Here is a 23,285-nt window from a genome sequence, read left to right on the forward strand (position 1 = left end):
TCCTTGGAAGAAGAAAGAAAGAATGACCAAAAAGGGTCGCGGGAGGGGGACTTTAATGAAAGACCAACAAGGGAAAAAAATTAGAAACATTTGATATTTTCACATTTAACCATTTTAAATATTGATGTGAAATCATGTAACAATTCTAATGTTTTTTTTTTCCTGTTTACTTATGTCTGTGAGGATGCTCTCTTGTGGCGTTGCTGTGTTTCTCTTAGTCAACAGGTGTTGTTGATTTTGACTGCCACCTCTGTTAAAAGCACTGTGCTTTCTCTCTTCACAAACTGCCTGAGGAAGATCTGTTCAAAATGTTCCAGTAGATTAGAGTACTAACAACCTCCTGAGATACTTTGACATAAGCATAACTATTACATAATGTAGACAGCAGCCAAAAAATGAAGGATCACTTAATCATTACAATGTTTCGAAAACATTTACCTTTTATGTAGCTATTGAACAGTCCGGGGCCACTATGACATGTGTGCCCTGTGGGTGGTGGCTGTGGTGGTCTGGCCCTGATGTGCCAGACTGTAGCCTACTGGAAATCAACTGATTCATTAGAATTCTTCACAATCACAATTTAAAGATGTTAAAGTCAAGTCAGAAAAGCAGTGTTTTGAAATTGTAAGGATTAATGGTAACACTCATTAAGTCAGCCCACATTTTAGAGTGTACCCTTTTTTCACTTTCCCAACGTGGGCTGATTTATGAGGTGTAACCGGATTCAATTCCTCTGATTGTCAGGTATAAATTTATCGTAGCTACACTTAAAAAAAAACTAGATGAGCACATAACATAACCATCTTTAAAATTACTGTTTAGAAAACAAAATACACAGAAGGCAAGGCACATAAACCAATTTCAAGAGACAGTAAATCTATTTAGTTTGTTAATATTTCAAGACTCAGAACATAATGTCAGAGGAGGGAAAATGATACAGGCACTGGGTCTCATTCACAACACAACACTGCTTGTTGCACAGGTGTTATCACTCTAATTAGGTAGGCTACTCTCTGCTCTACCTTAGTTTGAATTAGAAAAAACACAAACTCTGTTCTGAATAAATCAAAGAGACTTGAAAGGAATTTGCACTGTTTCATTAAGTGTTTGCATTTGTGGTATTCAAGTTATTTTTAATATTTCATTACCTGGACTTCATACATGTTGAAATATAAATAACAGTTCTCCCTAAGTATGAGGTTATTCTTACAAGCCAACAGACAAATTTGATCCTTACCAGTTTAAATTACTGCTCTCTTGGTTTAATCTTTCTTTTTATTCTGCTGTGATTTTTCTCTCTCGTTCTCTCTCTGGATACTCTCAGCTGGATCAGCTTGAAGTGATTTCAGTTCTCCTTCTTGAGTTTAAATGGAGGGTGTCAGTCAGCATTAAAGGACAACATACCGCCACCTATGTTCGGTCTGGAATTACATCACCACAAAACAAACACAAAGTAATAAAAAATCCAGTTATTTAGACAAAAATATAAGAGTAAAAAGAAAAATCATTTTTTGAGGTAAAATAATGATATGTATTTGTCAAACATCAACTATGAGTCTAAGATGTTAGGAGCCTTCGCACATGGTCCAGTCCAAGCTATTTGAATTTTTAAATTTAGAGGCTTGCTGTGATGCCACCATTAGGACAATTGTCTTGTGTTTCATGCTGAGGACATCTCACATTTTGATATGTCATCATCATCATCTCCCTTGCTGGGTCTCGAACTCACAATCTCTGACACCAAGAACCAGCTCCTAACTCGCTGAGCTAATTGGCTGGTAGTGAGACCTGCTGTGTAGCTTCATTTATCCACTCAGGTGAGTCAGTGCCGGGCAGCTGTTGTGATGAAATGGTCAAAATTTCAGAAATTCAGTCATCTAAACAAAAATCTGATAATACATAAATTGCATCTTGACAGCATGGAAATGTTGGTGATTTTTTTTTAATGATAAGTGTTTTGCTTCATAAGAGAAAATATGATGTTTAAAAATTCCACTCTCACATTGACTGCAGTTGTTTCCATGAGAGCAGAATTCAAAATGTTCTCAAAAATTCGGTTTTTGAGATAAAATTCTGATATTTGCCAAACTTCATCAACCATGACTCCAGAATATTCTCATTTTTTTCAGGAAGATTGAAAATGTATTTATCAAGAATTTGATGGTATATGTTTACAGTACTGTTTACAGTCAAACGTTTTCATGCACTGTAGGCTCAATTTTTGCTTAATCAAAAATCCGAGAAACAAGTTTTGTGGAGGACAGTCTGGAGATGCTCTGTAGCAAGTTTGGTGTCAATTGAGCAAAAATTGTGGGAGGAGATACATTTTAAAAGTTTTACAGTTATTGAAAAAAACAGAGTGATGGACTTAATAATTTGTAATAAGTTTAAGTGGACAAAAGTTTCAGCAGTATTAAGGCTACATTGTGGTGAAGTTTCAACACTGTAGCATCTACCGTTGGTTTGGTAGGAATTTTTAAAGTTTTTAAATTTAAACGCTTATTGTGCCCCCCCTAGGAGGGGGGGGCACATGTCCTTGGAGTTGAGTGAATCTGGCATGGGACTGAACCTTTGTGCAAAGTTTGGTGAGTTTTCGCCCATGGGAAGTATGACTTCCTTGGAAGAAAGAAAGAAAGAAAGAAAGAAAGAAAGAAAGAAAGAATTCCTAGGAATACAATAGTGTCCCGGCAGCTTAGCTGCCCGGACCCTAAAGAAGAAGAATTCCTAGGAATACAATAGTGTCCCGGCAGCTTAGCTGCCCGGACCCTAAAGAAAGAAAGAAAGAAAGAAGAATTCCTCGGAATACAATAGTGTCCCGGCAGCTTAGCTGCCCGGACCCTAATAAAACAAAAGCTGCTGCTAACACAGTAAGCTAATACACATGAACAAACCTACCATCACTTTGTTAGCGTTAACGAGCTAAAGTGATTCCAAACAAGCTAGTTTTACTCTAAACAAGCTAGCATTAGCATCAACAAGCCAACTTGTGTTAGCCTAAACTGGCTAGAGTTAGCCTACACAAGCTAATGTTATTCTGAACAAGCTGATGTTAGCAGAGTAAGCTAGCTTTAGCTTAAACAAGCCAACATTAGACTGAGCTGGGGTGACTTTAGCTTGCTACCATCACGTTGTTAGCATTAACGAGCTTAAGTTATTCCAGACAAGCTAGTTTTACTCTAAACAAGCTAGCATTAGCATAGCAGTAAAAGCTTCTTCTAAAGGGATGTCAATACACCAGATAGCCTATGTGGAAGTTGGTATGAAATTTCACAACTGATAAAACAAAAGCTGCTGCTAACACACATGCACAAACCTACCATCACTCCGTTAGCGTTAACGAGCTAAAGTTATTCCAAACAAGCTAGTTTAACTCTAAACAAGCTAGCATTAGCATCAACAAGCCAACTTGTGTTAGCCTAAACTGGCTAGAGTTAGCCTACACAAGCTAATGTTATTCTGAACAAGCTGATGTTAGCAGAGTAAGCTAGCTTTAGCTTAAACAAGCCAACATTAGACTGAGCTGGGGTGACTTTAGCTTGCTACCATCACGTTGTTAGCATTAACGAGCTTAAGTTATTCCAGACAAGCTAGTTTTACTCTAAACAAGCTAGCATTAGCATAGCAGTAAAAGCTTCTTCTAAAGGGATGTCAATACACCAGATAGCCTATGTGGAAGTTGGTATGAAATTTCACAACTGATAAAACAAAAGCTGCTGCTAACACACATGCACAAACCTACCATCACTCCGTTAGCGTTAACGAGCTAAAGTTATTCCAAACAAGCTAGTTTTACTCTAAACAAGCTAGCATTAGCATCAACAAGCCAACTTGTGTTAGCCTAAACTGGCTAGAGTTAGCCTACACAAGCTAATGTTATTCTGAACAAGCTGATGTTAGCAGAGTAAGCTAGCTTTAGCTTAAACAAGCCAACATTAGACTGAGCTGGGGTGACTTTAGCTTGCTACCATCACGTTGTTAGCATTAACGAGCTTAAGTTATTCCAGACAAGCTAGTTTTACTCTAAACAAGCTAGCATTAGCATAGCAGTAAAAGCTTCTTCTAAAGGGATGTCAATACACCAGACAGCCTATGTGGAAGTTGGTATGAAATTTCACAACTGATAAAACAAAAGCTGCTGCTAACACACATGCACAAACCTACCATCACTCCGTTAGCGTTAACGAGCTAAAGTTATTCCAAACAAGCTAGTTTTACTCCAAACAAGCTAGCATTAGCATCAACAAGCCAACTCGTGTTAGCCTAAACTGGCTAGAGTTAGCCTACACAAGCTAATGTTATTCTGAACAAGCTGATGTTAGCCAAGTAAGATAGCTTTAGCTTAAACAAGCCAACATTAGACTGAGCTGGGGTGACTTAAGCTTGCTACCATCACTTTGTTAGCGCTAATGAGCTAAAGTGATTCCAAACAAGCTAGTTTTACTCTAAACAAGCTATCATTAGCATAGCAGTAAAAGCTTCTTCTAAAGGGATGTCAATACAACAGATAGCAGATGTGGAAGTTGGTATGAAATTTCACAATTGATAAAACAAAAGCTGCTGCTAACACAGTAAGCTAATACACATGAACAAACCTACCATCACTTTGTTAGCGTTAACGAGCTAAAGTGATTCCAAACAAGCTAGTTTTACTCTAAACAAGCTAGCATTAGCATCAACAAGCCAACTTGTGTTAGCCTAAACTGGCTAGAGTTAGCCTACACAAGCTAATGTTATTCTGAACAAGCTGATGTTAGCAGAGTAAGCTAGCTTTAGCTTAAACAAGCCAACATTAGACTGAGCTGGGGTGACTTTAGCTTGCTACCATCACGTTGTTAGCATTAACGAGCTTAAGTTATTCCAGACAAGCTAGTTTTACTCTAAACAAGCTAGCATTAGCATAGCAGTAAAAGCTTCTTCTAAAGGGATGCCAATACACCAGATAGCCTATGTGGAAGTTGGTATGAAATTTCACAACTGATAAAACAAAAGCTGCTGCTAACACACATGCACAAACCTACCATCACTCCGTTAGCGTTAACGAGCTAAAGTTATTCCAAACAAGCTAGTTAGAAGTTTATTAGAACCCTTTGTCTAACCAAAGGGAACAACCAGTAAATAATAAACAATGATCATCAAAATAAAGACAGAGTCATACTATTTGGCCGAATAGGGTGCAGCATCTCCCAACCACAAAGGTATCAAGAGGCTGAACACCTACTGTCAGAATGACTGAGCCTTAAATACATGACAAATAAACAAGGTACATACCACTGTCTCTAAAAGGACAGTCCAAAGTGACTGCCGACATCAGCTACCACTCAGAGTAGCAGCTGACCCTTATTGATAAATGATCATTCCTTTGTTTCCAAAATGATTAAACAGACTAAAACCAAAATGTTCCCTTACAGTGAGGATTCAGCTAAAATGAGTCAAACATATCAAGGAAAGGAAACTCTATTAGAGTCTGAGATTGTATGGCAAAGAAAAAGAGCAGGAACACAGTCAAACGACCAATACAGGGCAGTGAGTGCATTGTTTTAATTATCAAGGTATTAATGTACACCAATTTCATTACACATTAGTAAAAAAAAAAACAGATTTATAAAACAATCTTTGTACAAGTTTGCAAACATTCTGTTTCTTTTGGTTATTGGTAACAGCTGTTGAGCGTTATGGAAAAAGCAGCGATATCATCTCAGACCTTCAAATAAACACTAAGAAGCTGATTTCATTTGAGCCCTTCATGTCTGAAATGTGTTAATTCTTCACAACAAACCGGTATTCTCAAGTATTGACCCACAAACCATTAACATCCATTCACGGAATTACAAAAAAAAGTAAATTACTCTGTTCCAACACTTTAAGACATTGTGGTGCAGATACATTGTTAAGGCTGCACTGAGCATCCTCACAGGCTGGATCTGTTTTCAACCTCGACAGGACAGGACGGGAAGAGGAGGAAGTCGTGAGTGATGAGAACGCACCTCTTTTTTTTCCCCTGAAGTGGCCACAAACACAAACATCGGTTCATGGGGCCTGGCACATGATTTCTTTTCTGCTACAGCTTCACCTTTCATTTATAATTCACAGTGGGGTTGTTCTTCATTAGCTGCTGATGATAAACTAAACTGATGAGAGGTGTTACAGTTCACATTTATGCTTTTCCCTTTGCCTTCTTCTGCAGCCTGGTCCGCGTGGGCTCGGTGAGGACTAGCGGCTCCTGGATGACCATGGCCGGGTATTTCCTCCCCAGCAGCTCCACCTCCACCTTCTGGCCCACAGAGCACAGGTCCACAGGCAGGTAGGCGAACGCCAGGCTCTGCTGGCTGCTGTAGCTGTAGGCTCCGGACGTGGTGTTGCCGACCACCTGATGAAAGACGCCAGATGTTTAAAGGGATAGTTTAACATTTTGGGCCACTGACATAATCCCTATAGTTTTAGCAGTAGGTTCGTTACCTTTAATTGTCGGTGCAAGCTATTTTTAGAACGGTGGAGCACAGTGGCGAGCTGCTCAGAGCTACGCTACGGAGGCTAATGCAATTTCTTGGTTTCCCTCATCAAACTCATCAAATACACAATCCAACAACTCTGAAACGCTCTGGTGGACAAGTTGTGACCTGCACATTCACCACGCTATGAGATAATAACAGAACGTAACCAGACAGAGTTGTTTTAGAGGTAAATTCAGAGACTACTTGCCAAAAAACTGCCCCTGACAGGAACGCCATCAGTGGTTTTGCATGAATTTACCTCTAAAACAACTCTGTCTCGTAACGTTCCATTATTATCTCATAGCGTGGTGAATGTGCAGGTCACAACTTGTCCATCAGAGCATTTTGGAGTTGTTGGATTGTGTATTTGATGAGGGAAACCAGGAAATCCCATTAGCCTCCGTAGCATAGCTCTGAGCAGCTCACGGCTCTGCTCTGCCATTCTAAAAGATAGTTTGCACCAACAATTAAAGGTAACGAACCTACTGCTATGACTATAGGGATTATGGCAATGGGCCAATTTGCCAAAATGTTGAACTATCCCTTTCAAATAACCAAACACAACAGGGTGAGTCAAAGCTGAGGGCTTCAGAGAGACTGCTGCTGCTGACCTTTCCGTTGTACCACACGGTCTCGTTGCCCTCGGGGTCGATGTCGTCCGTGTCCAGCGTGAGGTAGGACAGCTTCCTCTTCAGGCCTTTGGCTTTGATCTCCTGAAGAGCTGCTTTGCCAATGAAGTCTGCAGGCTGCACACACACACAAAGAGTGCACATTCAGATTGTTTGTAATTAGAACTCGACCAGCATCCTCATATCTCAGGTTTAACATTTTGTTTGTAACAACAATTGATAAAAAGGAGTCTCCTGTTCACGACTTCTCCTTCAGCTTTAAGGGGGCCGAAGCAAATTATATAAAAACTTTCGACTAATACCTTCGACTAATACTTTTCTTGACAAAATGCACATTTTCTATGATGCAAGTAAACACTGCGAAATATTTCCCATAGAAAATGAATGGGAGGAGGTGAAAAACTATTGGATGTTTTCAAACATCTATTGCTTCAGCATACTTTCACCTACAGACCTCCTTTAAACTTTTAAATGTAGACAAAATTCTCATCTATTGATGTGGTTTTCCATGTTTTGATTATGTTTCATAGTTTGTGACGACACAGCTGAAATGAGACGGTTACCTTGTTCAGTTTGATGAAATACTCCAGCCCGGCCTCCAGAGGATTGGTGTCACAGTTCATCTGTAAAGATCAACAGGTTCATGTCTTCAATACACAATGCTGTAAATGTGTGTATGTGTGTGCAAGTATGTGTGTTTGTGTGCATGTGTACGTACCTCAGCTCCCCAGCCCCTAAAGCCTTTCTCCAGTCTGAGGGAGGACATGGCGTAGGTGCCGAAATTGTCGATGCCTTCGTCTTTCCCGGCCTCCATAATGGCCTGGTACACGGCGGCCATGTTCTTCTGGTCGATGTACATCTCCCAACCGAGCTCACCTACACACACACACACACACACATAAATAAACAGCATCAGTCTATGATATCTTACACAGACTCTTGTGTGCATATGATTATTTGTGTATTTGGTTTGCAACTGAATATAGGAATAATATTTTAAGGCAGGTTTTAGGAGCTGCCTCCACCAAAAAGGATTTTATTTTCTAAATTTACCCCTTAAGACATGAATATTAAATGATTTAGAGAAATAAATAATCACAGAAACCAAGTCGTCAGAGGTTTTACAAGCAAATTATACTTTTTGCATCCACACAGCTGTGACTAATCTAATTTTTTACCTACATCGCTGCACAGAACGAGTAATTTAGTAATTCAGTGTGGACCATATGTGACTGCAGTCTTCTGTTGCATTTCTGATGTTTCCTATTTCTCTGACATGGATTAACTGATCTAAGGAGCTGATTAACTGGATAGATACCGGTGTAGGAGATCCTGATGGCCCGGAGAGGGATGCCGGACAGTTTGATGGACTTGCAGTGGAGAAACTTGAACCCGGCGTCGCTCATGTCCTCGTCTGTCAGTTTCTGGAGAACCTTGCGTGAGTTTGGTCCGGCGATACCCAGCACGCCGATGTCTTCTGTCACGTTGCTGATGTCGACATCATATCCTCCGTTTGCAACCTCCGCCTCGATCCACCTGAGAGCATTTTTTTTTAAATATTTTACTTCAGCGTCGTCATTCCAGCATCTTTGCACATTTAACCACATGCATGTGTCAGCTTGTTGTCTGGAAATATTTCACATCTCATGTTTTTGATTTCACAGAACTCCATGAACTCCTCGTTTGTAGTCCCGCTGTGTCGCCACTAGAGGTCACTACAGAGCACAAAACTGTCCTCGCTCCGTCAGGCTGCAGCGGAGCGTTAGTTACAGCGAGGGAGCAGGGAATGAATGGTTTAATACGCTGCCTTCTGATTGGAGCAAACGGAGAGGCGTTGTGTTAACAGCTGCTGAGGGGTTTTGGATTTCTGACATATAAAACAGGCTGAGAGTTTTTATTCAGCACAGCGTGGGACTGCGACCGAGAGCTTCTCCGTCAGCATCATGTGCAGGGAAACTGAAATATCGACATTGTGATCTCAAATCATCGATTTGCACACCTTAAAATGTTTTAAAATTTGGTAAATAAATGTTGGAAATGCAATAAGTAAGTGGATATATCTCTACAAGCTCTGCTGGACTTTCTCATGATATTATCTTTTTGGAAAGAGGCAGTAAAAAACACAGGAGAAGTGGCTCAAGCAGCCCGAATCCAACAGCTGTGTCTGTTCAGGGGCAAATCTGTCATCACAGCAGGGTTTACTGAAGCTGAGCAACAGGCTTTATTGTAGCTGCCAGGCTTATTTTACATAACGGGAAGAAGTCCGACCAAAGACAGACCTTGACTGTGGCTTAGATTTAACAAATACTCGAACTTTAGAAAGATCAGACGGATGCAGTTTTGTAGTTGCTGAGGGACTGTGTCAAACCGCTCAGCTCAGTTCACCCCAGCAGGAAGGAAGTGTTTTGTCTTCTAGAAGAGCTGAACAGTTTCTTTATGTAAAACATCCTCGTTGTTACAATAAAAATAAAAGCCTTTGGTCTCTAAAAACTCTACCTCTCTCAAACCACTTCACTTATTATGAGCCATGTTGTCTTGTCTTTTGTTTTTGGTGCTGGGATCATGTAGCGGCGTGAAGACCGATCAACCTGAGTGTGATTATGCAGGTCACCTGAGGTCGTGCAGCTCCGAACCCGAGCCAGTGATGAGCAGGAACTCTCCCGGTGACAGCTGGGTGATGGTGACCTCAGCGAAGACTCTCCCAGCGGGCGTCAACATGTGGCTGATATTAGTGAGGCCCACCTGGAAACACAGTTGATTGATTGATTGATTGATTGATTGATTGATTGATTGATTGATTGATTGATTGATTGATTGATTGATTGATTGATTGATTGATTGAAGTGTTTATTTCGAATATGAAAATAGAATAATAAAAAAAGAGAATAAGACAAAACATTTAAACATGAGATATAGAATACATATTCGAAAAGGAGTGAGAAGTAGTAAAACTTATAAACTCCCACTCCCTCTCCTTATATATGACTAACTAAGATCCTTGTCTAAACATATCTTATGTTACGAAATCATGAATATAATTTAGTTATATACATACATACATACAAACATACATACATACACATGCCCACATACAGATACATACACAAACACACTCGCACATGCATACAAAAGGAAACGAAACAACAACACAAGATAATGACCAGTATAAAAAGATAAAAATAAATAAGCACAGTAACTTCATAATACTTGGTGCTGCCCAACATCTTCCTCATCCCTGTACAGTACCTCTGAAAAATAGACTCTTTGTACCTCATTTTAAACTGTTTCATGTTTGGACACTGCTTCAACTCCATAGTGAACTTGTTCCATAGTCTCACCCCGCTGACTGAAACAGTTAGATGATGTACCAATCCCAAATCTACCCAGCATTCACAGCTACAAACAGGAAGTAGCCTACACATGTGCTCTACTACCTTGGGCATGGTGTTGGCAAAGAGCCGGTCCAGCAGCTTCTGCGAGTCCTTCCCCTTCACTATGAACTTGCCAAAAGGCGTCAGGTCGATCACTCCCACTTTCTCCATCACCAGCCTGCACTCTCTGCCGACCGGTCCGAACCAGTTGGTGCGACGGAAACTGGGCCTGGGTTCAACCACAAAACGAATCCATTATCTAAACGAGGAGCCACTTTTTTTTTTTTAATAAGCCTTTTTCATTGGTTTGTATAATGCAAAACTGATGCATGAGTATAATGGATGAACATTGTTCTATCAGAGGGACAGAATAATAAAAGTATTGTTAAGACCAAACAAGGTGCTGCTGGCTCTGTGAGGGCGTAGAAGACTGAGAGGTGCTTTGAGCGAAGGTTTGCTAACGTCAGCAGCAGGTTAATCTCCTCACAGATGAGTTTCTGCAGACTTCAACAAGTTGATTATTAAAACATTAAAACCTTTCAGTCAGTTCATGTTAATACGGGAAGATAATGTAATGACATTATTTACTACTGAATGGGATTTAACAGTAATTATTGAAGGTACAATTAATATAATTAACACAATCCCGACTTGGATGAGCTGCAGAAAATGGATGAATGGATTCACCAATTAGACATGAATCAATCATTTCAGTTCAATGCACAATTGCATAACTGTGTAACAGTGATCAGTTATCAGATACAAATATCATAAATATGTACAAATTCTTAATTTTTCCAAGTCTAATGTTTCAAGACTTTTCAAAATCTGCAGATGTTCTGTAAAATACAGATGTTTACTGTAGCAGCTGTAATGTTCACCACGTTTTGTTTAAGTTGTTGCTAATTAGTGCTGATTAATGTCATCAGTTTTACAGGTGCATGGTGCCAGATGAAAAACTAAAGAATCACCAGTATTATGACAATTCATCCTCAGGGGATCATGAATATTTGTCAATCAAATTTAATGCCAATCCGTCAAATAGTTGTTGAGATACTTGATGGAACAACAAAAACGTCACCCTGCTGGGTTTAATTAGGATTCATCCTCTGTGGATCCTGAATTTTAATATCCAGTGTTGTGTCAGTCCATCTCAAAGTTGTTGAGATATTTAAATCTGTAGAAACTCTGTGAACCGACTGACCCTGCCGTCCCTCCAGTTGCACCGCAAGCGTGCCTATAAATACACTCTAGTGGAAATTGGGGGAAGTTTGCAGCATAACCAGATTGTGACTGTGAGGCAAAAATGTCTCTGTGTCGCAGATATGAGCCAACTATGCAGCTACTGGGAGCGTCAGCTGGTTTCTACACTTTATGAAGGTTTGGAGCGAGTCCAAACACTCGACACATTCTCCCAAGCATCTGTGACTGTGCATTTGTTGTTTTTTCTTAGGTCATGGTGCATACTTAAGAGACTGTGGTGAAGCCAGAGTCTTGTGGAGTTATTCACTTGTGTACATGTGTGGCTGAACATTAGCAGCTGTCCTGTTCTTTCAGAGTGGCCTTTCAGACCATTGGATGACGACGACGATGATGATGATGTGGAGCTGAAAGAAGCTGGAGAGGAGTCTGTTCCTCCCATCTCCACCGGGAACACTGTGTCCTCCAATATTTATCCTATTCACACACATGCAGGTTCCTCTCACGCAGAAAACCAGGGTTTAGTATATTTGAATGTATGCTTTTGCATTGCATTACAAAGAGTTTAACTGTTGACCTGCACAGAGAGCATCATAGCTGCTCCCTCCCTTTACCACAGTGATGACAGGGTGTTTTAAAATGGGATGGCGGATGTGGTGCTGTGTGGAGGATCTAGTGCAGGAATGTAGCTACGATGTGGCTAATTAGAGGACGGCGACGACATTTGGCTGTAAAATTTAAAGCAGGGAATATTTTGTTGAAGTGATGACTTATGGAAATAATGACTATTGTTATGGTCAAGGATACTGTAGTTATAGTCGGCATCTTGCCAGTGACAGTGACATAATAAACGGCTCATTATGGTCTGCTCAGCACTTCTTTTAAATGCTATTGAGAATAACCCTCTCTATCAATCACCACTGATCATGAGGAAGTCTTACTTGTATTCAGTGTCATCTCCAGGTTTGTAGAACCAGTGAGGTTGTTCCCAGCCGGCGTGAAAGCCCATGGATGCCTTGTCCTTCAGGAGCTCGTACACACCGCTGGTTCGGATGGTTGGGCGGCCGGCGAATCGCTCCTCCTTGGGGTAACCGACTGCCGAGACCGACCAAGTAACGGAGAGACAGCAAAGTTTAATTGCAGTAAAAAAAAAGAGGAGTGTTTGCCTGATGAATGTTTGAATGATCGCCTTAATGTTTTTCTTACCCACATTGTTGAAGCCATAGGACTCTCTGGCTTTGGCGCACATGAAAGGCACGTCTGTCCACTTGCTGTAGCGGTTGGGGTCACATTCGATCAGGTCGTAAGGAGGTTCCCCGTTCACAATCCAGTCACTCAGGAACTTACCGATACCACCGGCGTGGATCACTCCGTACCTGAACACAGAAAGTCCAGGCTGTGAATATTAGACAATCAAATAACTATTGCTAATGTCAAGTTTTATTGATCAAAGTGAGACAAAAACTAAAATGCAACATTTTTGCATTGTTTAAAGGGATAGTTCACAATTTTGGCAAATTGGCCCATTGCCATAATCCCTAGTTTTAGGAATAGGTTTTACCTTTAATTGTCGGTGCAAGCTATTTTTAGAACGGCAGAGCAGAGCCACGAGCTGCTCAGAGCTACGTTACGGAGGCTAATGGGATTTCTTGGTTTCCCTCATCAAACTTATCAAATACACAATCCAACAACTCCAAAACGCTCTGGTGGACAAGTTGTGACCTGCACATTCACCACACTATGAGATAATAACAGAACGTTACGAGACAGAGTTGTTTTCAAGGCAGTTGGTTTCCCTCATTGAGTTTGATGAGGGAAACCAAGAAATCCCATGAGCCCCCGTAGTGTAGCTCTGAGCAGCTTGCGGCTCTGCTCCGCCGTTCTAAAAATAGCTTGCACTGACAATTAAAGGTAATAAACCTACTCCTAAAACTATAAGGATTATGGCAATGGTGCAAAAATGTTAAACTATCCCTTTAAATGATATATCTTACCATGCATCTGCAGAAACACACACACACTGCATCTCCTGACAAAACAGTTTAAACCTTTGCCCAAACATCTCAAGTAGAAATTTGACAAGAGGCACGAGTGAAACTTCAAAGACATGCACTCCTTTATAAAAAGGTCAGCTAATGCAGCGCCGTTATTACAGGGTTGATGATGGCTAATTAAATTGTCCTGCACAATGTGAAGTTTTACTCTCTCTCTCTCCTCAAACATAACCCAGACTGTGAACAGTGTTTTAGTGAACAAGATGCTGAATTAGCTCCCGGATAATTAGTTGCAGCTGTGGAGCGGGATGAAGAGAGTGACGGGGGAAAAGTGTGTTTAAACGGATAAAAGTCTTAAATGTCTCAAATCAAATGACTAGAAATTATATTAAACCTTCTTGGTTAGAGGACTGAACTATCCAACCACTGTTCCTCCTCCACACATACCCAAAGCCGATGGCAGCCCAGTAGTTGCGAACTCCGTGGTGTGGTCCCACCATGGGCAGCAGGTCGGGGGTGTATGTGATTGGTCCTGACACGATGTTGATGATGTCGGCCTTCTTCAGCACCGGCACCATCTCCATGGCCATCTCAACGTGCTCCATTATCCTGTCCAGGTCCGACTCAAACAGCTCCTTCCCGAAACCTGCAGCAAAAAAAACCACAAAGTGTCACCAAACAGGAGATGTTTTTAACGTGTCAACAAAGCTTCACCGGCTGCGGCGGACAGACCTGGAGGGACTCCGTCTCTGACCCAGGAGTCCTGCAGCACCATCTTCTCCATCTTTTCGTACGGGCCAAACAGCAGACCGTCTCTCTCCTGACGCAGGTAGTAAGAGCCCTCCAGGTCCCTGATGACGGCCAGCTCCTTCTTCAGGGCCTTCACCTCTGGGACTGTCGCTGTGACAACGTACTGGTGATGCACCGGGATGGTCGGGTGATCGAACCCGATCATCTGGCCCACTTCCCTGGCCCAGAAACCTGGAAACGAACACAGATGGCGTTAAAAATGTGGTTCCAGCTGGAGCTATAGGAGGCAATTATTTAGCTTCGCTTAGCATAAATACTGGAACCAGAGGGAAACAGCTAGCCTGGCCCTGCTGCAAAGGGAACAGACACCTCGACAGCTCTATTGCTTTATTTTTCCATCAAAAACCAAAATGCAAAATTAAATAAACAAGATATAGGTAGACCTTTATCTTTAGACAAAGCCAAGCTAGCTGTTTTCCACTGTTTCCAGTCAAGCTAAGCTAAGATAGTAACCTCCAGCTGTGGCTCTAGTGGTATTGATTTTTTCATCAAGAAAGTACACTTAAGCAGGGTTCACAAAGTGTCAATCCTTTACAGCTGCTTTGCCTCCATTGGTCACAGCTTTTTGGAAACGTTGCAGGACTGTTACATCACGATCTCTGTGTTTTATTGGGTGAAAAACACACTGTTTATTTCTCCTTGTGGACACATGAATGTTCGATGAATGAAATCGATTGTTGAGTGAGGAGTCACCTCCTGCTACGCCCCTCTTCTACCATTTGTTAGGTAAAGTGAATCCACTGTTTCCACTTAATATAGAAAAGGGACAAAAAGCTTTACAGTGCCTCAATCGTTCACATACAAACAAACACACACCCACACTCATCTGGAAAGGTCTGGACTTCAGTCAGTGTCCTCACATCGCATGTGGATGATTAATGGACAACCAGCTGCAAGGCTTGAGCTACAGCTGCTTCCTTCACAGGCCATGATCACACACTCTCTCAACCTCGACTACACTCATAGACAATAGACATAGCCTATCATTGCAAACACACAAGGACTGAAACACAGGTAACTAGACGTGTGACACCGCCCAGAAAAATCCTGCACTTGAACTCTGATGCACCTGTAAATAAGATTTTCAAGTGTGCAAGTACTTTGTAGTACTAGTGCTGCTGATTTATGCATTCATTTGAATGTAAGACTTTAATGTCCAGCAATAGCTTTTAGTTTATTAGCTACACTTTCAACTGGGTCCAAATAAGCCTGAATTATCTACTTTAAAGTGATTAAAAAGGCAATTTCACCTAAATTACAGAGGGAAAAAAAGGTTTGGGGATTATCCAGAGTAATAGGAAGTCTGTTTATGGAAAGACACTTAGCTGAAGAGTGTGTTGTTAATTTCATCAAGGAATCAAGATTTAATTCCCCTCCATTGCCCTGGGATGGAGGCATGAAATCTCTGAGATTCAAAACAAGAGCAAACTGAATTAAAATTATGTGCGAGGCCTGATGCGATCAGGGGTTATTGAGGAGGTTCTTGAAAACAATTAAATGTGCAGGGTTTTATTGGATCACCAACAATCGTGCAGGGCGGGGCACATGCAGCATCATGTCAGAAAAAGAACAAATACCTTCAGGGTGCCAACCAGTACCAACAACACCTTCGTTTTTAGACAGCACAAGAGAATAAGTGCGGGTAAATGTTCAGTTATTTAACTAGATGAACAAGTGGATCTGGATTTTACCGTCACAGCATCTTCGGCAGTTTCAAAACATTGTGCCAAAGTTGTGTCCAAAAAGATGCACAGCTGTCCGTGTGTGTGTCATACAGTTTCACAGTTGTTGCCCTCAGGATTGTTCAGTTGTGTAGCCATCATTATGCAACGACGACAATTGTGCACTTACTGGAATTTCCCTCATGTTGTTGCAGCATAGAGCTTTAGTGAAATACATCAAAGATCAGACTATCTTATATCAGGCTGGAATAAAAGTCAGCTGACTGAAATATGCACCAATATTTTGTTTGTTTGTTTTAAATGAATCCTCAGACTGAACGTCCTGGTCGGAGTAATGTAATTTATGTTTTTATCTTTAGTCTGTTTTATTTAGATTCAATTTATTTTGGAGTCTTAAGAGAAGCGTTTAGAAAAGTTTGTCCCCTGACTTAAAACACGACCTGGTTCATAAAGTAACAGCCACAAAACAAATATCCTGTGTTTTGAGTGTCTAAGCGGGACATGTGAACTTAACAAAAAAAAAAAAAAAAAAAAAAATCAATGTGGACCTTGTGCAGACTCAACTGCTGAGACCAGAGCCAGCTGGAGCTCTGAGACCTGTTCACCTCTGCTGCTATCTTCAGCTCTGTGTCGCAACACTTAGTCTCATTAACAAACTCTCTACAAATTCATCTTCATTTTCAGAGTTTAATTATAATTAAATTATGTCACTTTGTAATTGCTTGCCAGGTCTGCTGCTCATTAAAACGCAGCATCTATTCATGTTCTGCACATGAGCCTTATCCCATGGTGAAGGGTGGGGGGGTTTGCATTAAAGCAACATCTTGATAAAGGTCCCAGGCAGTTTAGGCAGGAGCCTGTTTACCAGGTGGCTGCACACTGGGCCGATTCACGGGGTCACACAGGAATAGTGCAGTGATGGATGGAGTCAACATGCCCCGACAAAATAAAAACAACCTGTGAAGCTCTGCCATGTCCATGTCAGCCGCCCCGATGTTTACGGATCTAAACTTAGAATAATCAGTTCAAAATGTGTTCAGATGCTCACAGGCTGAAACAGCAGATTCCCAGCATTTATTATAACTGTACCCTGGGGGGAAGAGGGGGGAGGGTAGTTCTGCAGGTCATCAGGGTGCATGGAGAGATGTTAAAAAAGCTCCATTTAAAAAATATATAGTTACAGATATAGTTAAAACTTGTTAGAAAGAAAGCAGAAGTTGAAATAGTCAGCTGAATATGATGCGCAAATAGTCTGAATTGTTAAAAAGTAATGAATTGACAATTAAAATAGTTAAAAGTAAAGGTCCAAAACTTAACTTAAAATCACTGATAGTAATAAATAAAGAGCTCAAATAGGTAACTAAACTGGATAAGGATTTAAAAAGCAATAAGTGATGGGTAAACTATCAGAATTAATTGATTAAACAGTCAAAATGAATGGATAAATGATGGATAAAATGGTTGAAAGATAAAGTTTCTGCTCTTTCTTGTGGTGTTACAATGTTTTGTGACCTAAAACTGTCGGGTGCATCAGACAGAAACAGTGGGAACCACTGGGCTGAGGTATATTATCAATAAAATAGATCTGTTTTTTGCAGAATAAAGGGCGGGCTACTGTTTATACAATGGTTAAATTACGACCTTCCTCCTTGAATTACACAGATGAGACATTGAAACTGATCCTTTGGAGGGGAGGTCACATTCTAAGGAACGTGACCTTTGACCTTTATCTAGGCTCTCTGGTCGGGAGGACGGGGGCGCATCCAGATGACCCCAGAGTTTGAGTTGAAACTGTGAAGCAGAAGTCGTGTAAATAAGATGTGGGGGAGGGAAACTTGTTGGCTATCAAAAAAGAAAAAGGAAAAGAGGTGGTTCTGGACGAGGCTCCATGGGGGCGGCTGCAGCAGAAGAAAAAATATGCAACGAACGTAAGACAGAAAGAAAAAAGATTGATGGTGTTATGTAAGCTGGAGAAAACAGCTGCCTGTGGTTCTGGGTTTGCAGCGATATGGGAGCACAATGCATTGAAAAAAGACTGAGGTTGCCGTTGTTTATTGGGAGTTGTCTGTGTCGCGTCGCTATGTGGTGCGTTTAAGAATGAAATCTTAAACTAGCTGCTTCACCCTTGGGGTTACGTGTGCAGCCCATAAAGCATCTGTTGTTGCATATCAGAAAGGAGAATCGCAGTGACTCCGAGTTACTTCTACATTTAAAAACACATAATGCCAAGACTGGAAATTGGTATATTTGACCACTTATGTGTGAATTTAGCTCACTGTGGGACAAGAATGCATGCAAACAAGCAGACACACGGGTGTGATTATACTGAAATTACAACTCCACCAGGTCCAGCTAATCTGCAAACTCATGAACGTTAGTTTGATGTTTAAAAAAAGGAGAGAAAGCTGAAAGACCGTCTGTCAGGAGGAGTTGTGCAGGAGCTGCTGCCTCAAGATTGGATGAAATGTGAACTGCTGGCCTACTTGGATTGGCTGTCAGACAGACAGACAGTGTGAGGGCAAAGGGCCAGTCGAGTCCTACGAGATACAGTAACTGGCTCCAACCAGAGAACAGTATGTGCAAATTTAGGGAGAAAATACAGAGTTGGCGGATGTGAAAGAGCTGCAGACGATTTGTTCTGCAAACCTGATGTGACCTGCAGGACGATGTTTCTATGTGAACTAGGACACACTCAGGGATGAAGTTTTTGCGGTGTAGAGACTGTTTGTGCACTATTTTAACTGTGCATCTGGATTTCTGCAAGACTTTTTATTAAAACACATAATTAAACTGATTAAACTGATATTTATATCAGTATTTCCCCAACAATAACTCAACTGAATAAGCAACTGAAACAACTTTAAACGCCTCAAACTTGGGACTTTCCAGCTTGTTTTAGGTAAAATCACACACAGAAAAGCATGCTGAAAAAAGAAATTAAAATCCAACTTTGTCTCTCTTTACCCTCCAGTTCATTTCTAAATGAATGCGCTGCTGCTGCAAAAAAAGAGGGGCAACAAATGAGGAGAAATATGACCTATATATTGCTACATGTTACACAACACAAAGCAGGACAAACTGGGCAAAGAGACTGAAGTGAATTCCTGACCTTCACCAGATAAACAAGCAACAGCAGCAGCAACAGCAGCAGCAGGGATGAGGGGGAGTCACTGCCGACAAAATCCCCCCAGAACTGGTATGACCCAGTTCGAGCCAAAAGCTCCTTTTTCCCCCTGAACCCTGCAAACGGTGGGGCTGCGTGGGCAAAGGTCTCCTGCTGCACATGGCCTGGCGGCCGCAGATAACACAGTTTAGAGAGCAGTGACTATGGGATGCATGTGTGCAAAGTGGTGTTTTTTTGGCATTAACCAATTTCCTCATACATTTATTTTCAGTTAGATCAAGGGTCGATCTATTGATTTACTGTGAATTTGAGTTATTTACCTCTGAAGTCTGGTGTATTTTGTTTGACAATGGCCTTGGTGAAAGTATTGGATTTCCCATGTTAACTTTTCTAAAAAAGAAAGAAAAAAAAAAGTATATAGGCTACTGTATATCCCAGTAGGCCTACTATTATTATTTTCTCTCCCTTCCCCAATTTCTGTATTAGGTTAGTAAGTTCCATCTCTGTTTTGATGTGGTGTCTTATTGTTGAGTATTTCTGTGGCAGAAAGTATTTAAATATTGTGGCAGATCTATTGTAACTTATCATCATTATTAACAACATGATCAACATCTGCTCATTTTTTCATTATTGTGACACTGCTTAATCTGTTTGCTGATTTCAAACAGCAGGAAGTGAGGTTCCTGATATCTGAGCAGCTGTTGAGATAAAAACCAAAGTGTGGCGGACACTCAGATGATCCATCTCCATGTTTCTCAAAAAAAAAAAAACATGAATGTTGTCTCTGGTTTGAGCCCGGATACGAGTACAAAACACAAACCTGAAGCGTTGACGATGCGATTGGCACGGATCGTTCCGTGAGGAGTCTGGACGTCCCACTTGCCGTCGGCGGTTGGGGTGAGGGCGGTGACCGGGGCAGGGTTGTAGATCTGGGCGCCGTACATACGAGCCCCGGCGGCCAGGGCCATCGTCAGGGAGTAGGGGTCGATGTGGCCGTCGCCTGGCGTATACAGACCTGCCAACACCTAGAGAATATGCAAACACCTTCAGATAACAGCACATGACCTTCCTCATCACGATAATCCATCATCAACTGATCAGCGTCCCATCTGTGGCTCTTACAGACCTTGTCGATGTTGAGCAAAGGGAAAAGTTCGTGGACTTTCTCCGGTCCGATGAAGTACTGTTCGGTCACGTGCCAGTGCGTGCGGGTCATCTGGTACCTCATCTCGTCCACTCGAGCCGCCGTCGAAGCGATACGGACACTGCCCGGCTGGTGAAAGCCCACGGCCTGCAGAGGAAGAAGACATGACATGAGCGACCTACTGTACGACAAACACACCTGGCTGCTTCACATCAGCACGATAGAAGACGAGCGAGCTTCCCTCACCTGTCCCGTCTCAGCCTCCAGCTGCTCGTATAATTTAATACTGTCATAGTGGACTTTCTTGACGTTGATGCCTGGATGGTAATATGTTGTCAAACCAGCCTGAAATAGAAAACACACGATTAACCATGATGGATGATGAGAAATTAGGTGTTCTCCAACTTAAAGCTGCATTAACAGATTTCTGGCCACTTGGGGGCAGCAGACATACTAACATATTATTTACCTTTTTCATACATTGAACATGTTAGAAAATTACTTATTTAAGCAAATCTAGTGCAATATTATGACAACGTTTGTGTCCAGTGGATGAATTTAAGTCCAATATCAACGTTCTTTTTTAGCTCCATTTTTGGTCTCTACCAACTCCTGAAGGAAACCCCAATTGTTTTTTAGCTAAATGTTCCACTAAGTTCACCAAGTAACCTCAAACTGTGTCTGTCTGTAGTTTAATGGTGGTCAAGCTGCTGCTGCAGCCAAAAACAGCAAGAGTGAAAAAAACAAACATTTAGATTGCGAACCACAAACCAAAACATTGAGCTAAAACAGTTACGTTTGAGTTGTTGGTGCAATGGGGTCTAGTATTTTTGAGATTTTCCAAAAATGTTGTGATCCACTGCTATAAACAACATTAATTAAACCTAAAGGTACAATTATTTCTAATGGATTCGTCACTTTATCTTCTTTTCCACCCCTTCTTGCATTTTATGTCCATAGGGACAACCTGGCAACATGCCCAGTGTTTACTCTGCTCCTCCGTCCAATGCATGCTGGGATAGACTCTCCTTAAGAAGAGAGTAACTGAATAAGAGTGAGTTCCCCCTCTGACACGTCAAACATGTATTTATAGAATTACAGTGAAGTGTCTGTAAATGAATGAGGGACAGTGAAAAGTGGGTCACGACCTCGCAAGCTTTGAAAACCTAGAAGATGACAGCTGCTGGTTATCGATATGACGCTACTACTGAACGACAAAAACACAAGAGGCAATAATTAATTAATACAGTATGAATGAATATCCTATTCTCATCCATTCGGTCCATTGTTTTGGAAACTTCTTTTAGACATTTTATCAACAAACTATTCAATAAAGGGAATAACCAATAGACTAATCAATTGCTGCTCTGACAAAAAGGCTATTTAATGCCATAAATTTGGGTGTGATGGACATTTTTCACAATGTTCTGACAATTTTGCATCCAAACAATTGATCAAGAAAATAATCAGGAGTTTAACTGATGGTGAAATTATCATTAGTTGCAGTGATATGTTGAGTCAGTGACGTGAATATACACAGACAACCAGATTTTCCATGAAAAAGCTAATTTCGCTGTTTTACAAACTTCACGTTCACCATGTTCATGAACCTGAGGAATCATGCAGACGTTAGAGGACGTACAGCGTGCCAGGTGGATCCAGCCGTCAGCTCAGACTTCTCCAGCAGCACCACATCCTTCATGCCAGCTTTGGCCAGGTGGTAGGTCAAGCTGGTCCCCACACACCCACCGCCGATGATGACGGTTTCGGCTGTGTCCTTCCACCGCTTCCCCAAAACTGTGGATGCATCACTGAAGAAAGGAAATACAGAAAGAGTTTACTGGAATATTTTAACTTTATGCTCAATTTTCCACCATGTTTCAAAAATAAAAAGGCAAGAAAAACATTTAAAAACGTAACACCAGCAAATAGTTTTTCATTTTTATTAATAAAAAATTACCAGTAAAGTTAATTTGACTCTAAAAAATAGTTTCCACTTCACTTTCTGTTAAGTGACTTATCAATTAATCGACTAATGGCTGCAGCTCTGCAGGTGGATAATTACAGCTGCAGTCTGAACCAAGGAACAAGTGGTCACTTAACATTGGGTCAAAACTTGATGTGCAACCAGAGAAGTCACCATGATATTTTAACTGTGGTGCACACCGACTGTTAACAGTGCAACAGTTGTCAGAGCTTGGCTGCATGAATCGACCAGTTGCGCAACTTCACGCGCACAAATACAGCACTGAAGGGCTTTTGTGGCTATTTTATACCCTTGTATGTGATTAATACGTTCACTAATACGTGTTTAATGGAAAATTGCATGTCACACGTGAATGGTTTTCTGCATAAATGTGAACTCTCCAACCTCTCCTCAGCCTGTTTTCTTGCAGTGCAGCAGATGGTCCTCAGTGGCAGCCGCGCAGCTCCTCCACACGCGGCTACATCTCTCCGCAACTGGACCTTGATTAGGTTTAATATCCGAGACATGGTCGAGGAAATATCTAAATACAAAAAAATTAAAATAACAACAACTATATTCTGCAGCTCAAAGCATAACCGGCCCCCCTCACAGTGGACCCCTACACTGCCGTGTGTAAGTTACAAATATCCTGCTTTTGCACTGACAGCCGTATTGGCATGCCCACAGGTCGACAACCAAGTCAGACTCACTTCGAAACTTTACCCAGAGCCACCTCCGCCAAGTTAACGCTTTGTGTGCCAGAGGCTCCAAATGTAGGTCACACAGCCCCTGAACATCAAGTTGCATTAATTTATCGATTAGACTGATGTTTATTATTTTTGCTGCATTTTATTGCCTTCACTGTTTTTTTTTA

The 23,285-nt window shown here is 41.3% G+C and overlaps 1 protein-coding gene across 1 annotated transcript; it reads right to left on the reverse strand.

The window, feature by feature from the left end:
- Positions 1 to 5,516: 5,516 nt before the first annotated feature.
- Positions 5,517 to 23,046, reverse strand: dmgdh (dimethylglycine dehydrogenase). The gene is made up of 16 exons (XM_083982909.1): positions 22,817 to 23,046; positions 22,088 to 22,256; positions 20,692 to 20,790; positions 20,428 to 20,592; positions 20,122 to 20,326; positions 14,418 to 14,666; positions 14,133 to 14,331; positions 12,898 to 13,067; positions 12,633 to 12,786; positions 10,555 to 10,720; positions 9,732 to 9,862; positions 8,439 to 8,656; positions 7,839 to 7,996; positions 7,684 to 7,743; positions 7,103 to 7,237; positions 5,517 to 6,367 (listed from the first exon to the last, which is right to left on the reverse strand). The coding sequence occupies exons 1-16, from the start codon at positions 22,936 to 22,938 to the stop codon at positions 6,155 to 6,157; spliced, it is 2,613 nt and encodes an 870-aa protein (XP_083839035.1). The 5' UTR covers positions 22,939 to 23,046; the 3' UTR covers positions 5,517 to 6,154.
- Positions 23,047 to 23,285: the final 239 nt, after the last annotated feature.

The sequence above is a fragment of the Trachurus trachurus genome (genome assembly GCF_905171665.1).
Source record: "Trachurus trachurus genome assembly, chromosome: 12".
NCBI lineage: Eukaryota > Metazoa > Chordata > Actinopteri > Carangiformes > Carangidae > Trachurus > Trachurus trachurus.

What these genes read in the sequence shown, in the direction of transcription:
- dmgdh (XM_083982909.1), bottom strand. Translation starts at nt 22,938, where the DNA reads ATGTCTCGGATATTAAACCTAATCAAGGTCCAGTTGCGGAGAGATGTA. An exon ending in TGGGCTGCCATCGGCTTTGG is followed by an intron (nt 13,068 to 14,132) that starts GTATGTGTGGAG and finishes TTCTGTGTTCAG; the next exon opens with GTACGGAGTGATCCACGCCG. An exon ending in TTAGGGGCTGGGGAGCTGAG is followed by an intron (nt 7,744 to 7,838) that starts GTACGTACACAT and finishes TGATCTTTACAG; the next exon opens with ATGAACTGTGACACCAATCC.